Here is a 635-nt window from a genome sequence, read left to right as displayed (position 1 = left end):
CTGCCCGCCTCTCGTTCAGCTTGATGGCCAGGCAGGAGCGTGTCACCCTCTGCATTGTCCCCCTTGTCCCCCCCCCTCCCCGTTCTGGCACAGTGGCTGCCAGCACACAGGCGGCTCTTGTTAGCCGGGCAGATGTCAGGGCCCCGCGCTAACAGGGCCTCCCCGTCCCACCCCAGGCACGAGGACGGCACGGTGCGGTTCTGGGACGCCTCGGGGGTCTCCCTGAAGCCCCTCTACAAGCTGGGCACTGCCAGCATCTTCCAGACGGACTGCGAGCACAACGACAGCCTCAACCAGGCGGGTGAGGAGGAGTGGCCACCTTTCCGCAAGGTGAGGTCCCCCGGGGGGGATGGGACATTGCTGTGGGACCCCAGCAGCCCCCTGCCTCCTCCGGCACTGGGGGTGGGCAAGCACGGAGCTGGGCACGGAGGATGCACCCGCTGGAGCCGTCCCGGCTGCGCCCTGGTGACGTGTCCCCTCAGGGCACAGCTGCCGTGTGACGCCCTGTGGGGACACAAGGGACGCTTGTTCCACGTGCCCGGTCTCGTGGGTCTGCCCCAGCGTGGGGGGGGAGAGCTGGGGGGCGCCTGGGGACAGACCTTTCCCGGGCGTGATGCCCAGAGCAGCCCTTGTGC

At 69.3% G+C, this 635-nt stretch overlaps 1 protein-coding gene across 1 annotated transcript in view; it reads left to right on the top strand.

The window, feature by feature from the left end:
• Window positions 1-635, top strand: part of LLGL1 (LLGL scribble cell polarity complex component 1) — a gene marked incomplete at its 5' end in the record, with an annotated part of 5,480 nt that overhangs the window by 840 nt on the left and 4,005 nt on the right. The window contains one exon of the mRNA XM_035889134.1: window positions 177-330. Within this exon, the coding sequence (XP_035745027.1) occupies window positions 177-330 (154 nt within the window). The remainder of the gene's footprint in view (window positions 1-176; window positions 331-635) is intronic.

This window comes from Egretta garzetta, unplaced genomic scaffold (genome assembly GCF_000687185.1).
Source record: "Egretta garzetta isolate BGI_Z169 unplaced genomic scaffold, ASM68718v1 scaffold42, whole genome shotgun sequence".
Classification (NCBI taxonomy): Eukaryota; Metazoa; Chordata; class Aves; order Pelecaniformes; family Ardeidae; genus Egretta; species Egretta garzetta.
Note: the sequence above shows the minus strand (reverse complement) of the source record. Positions and strands in the feature narration are given on the sequence as shown.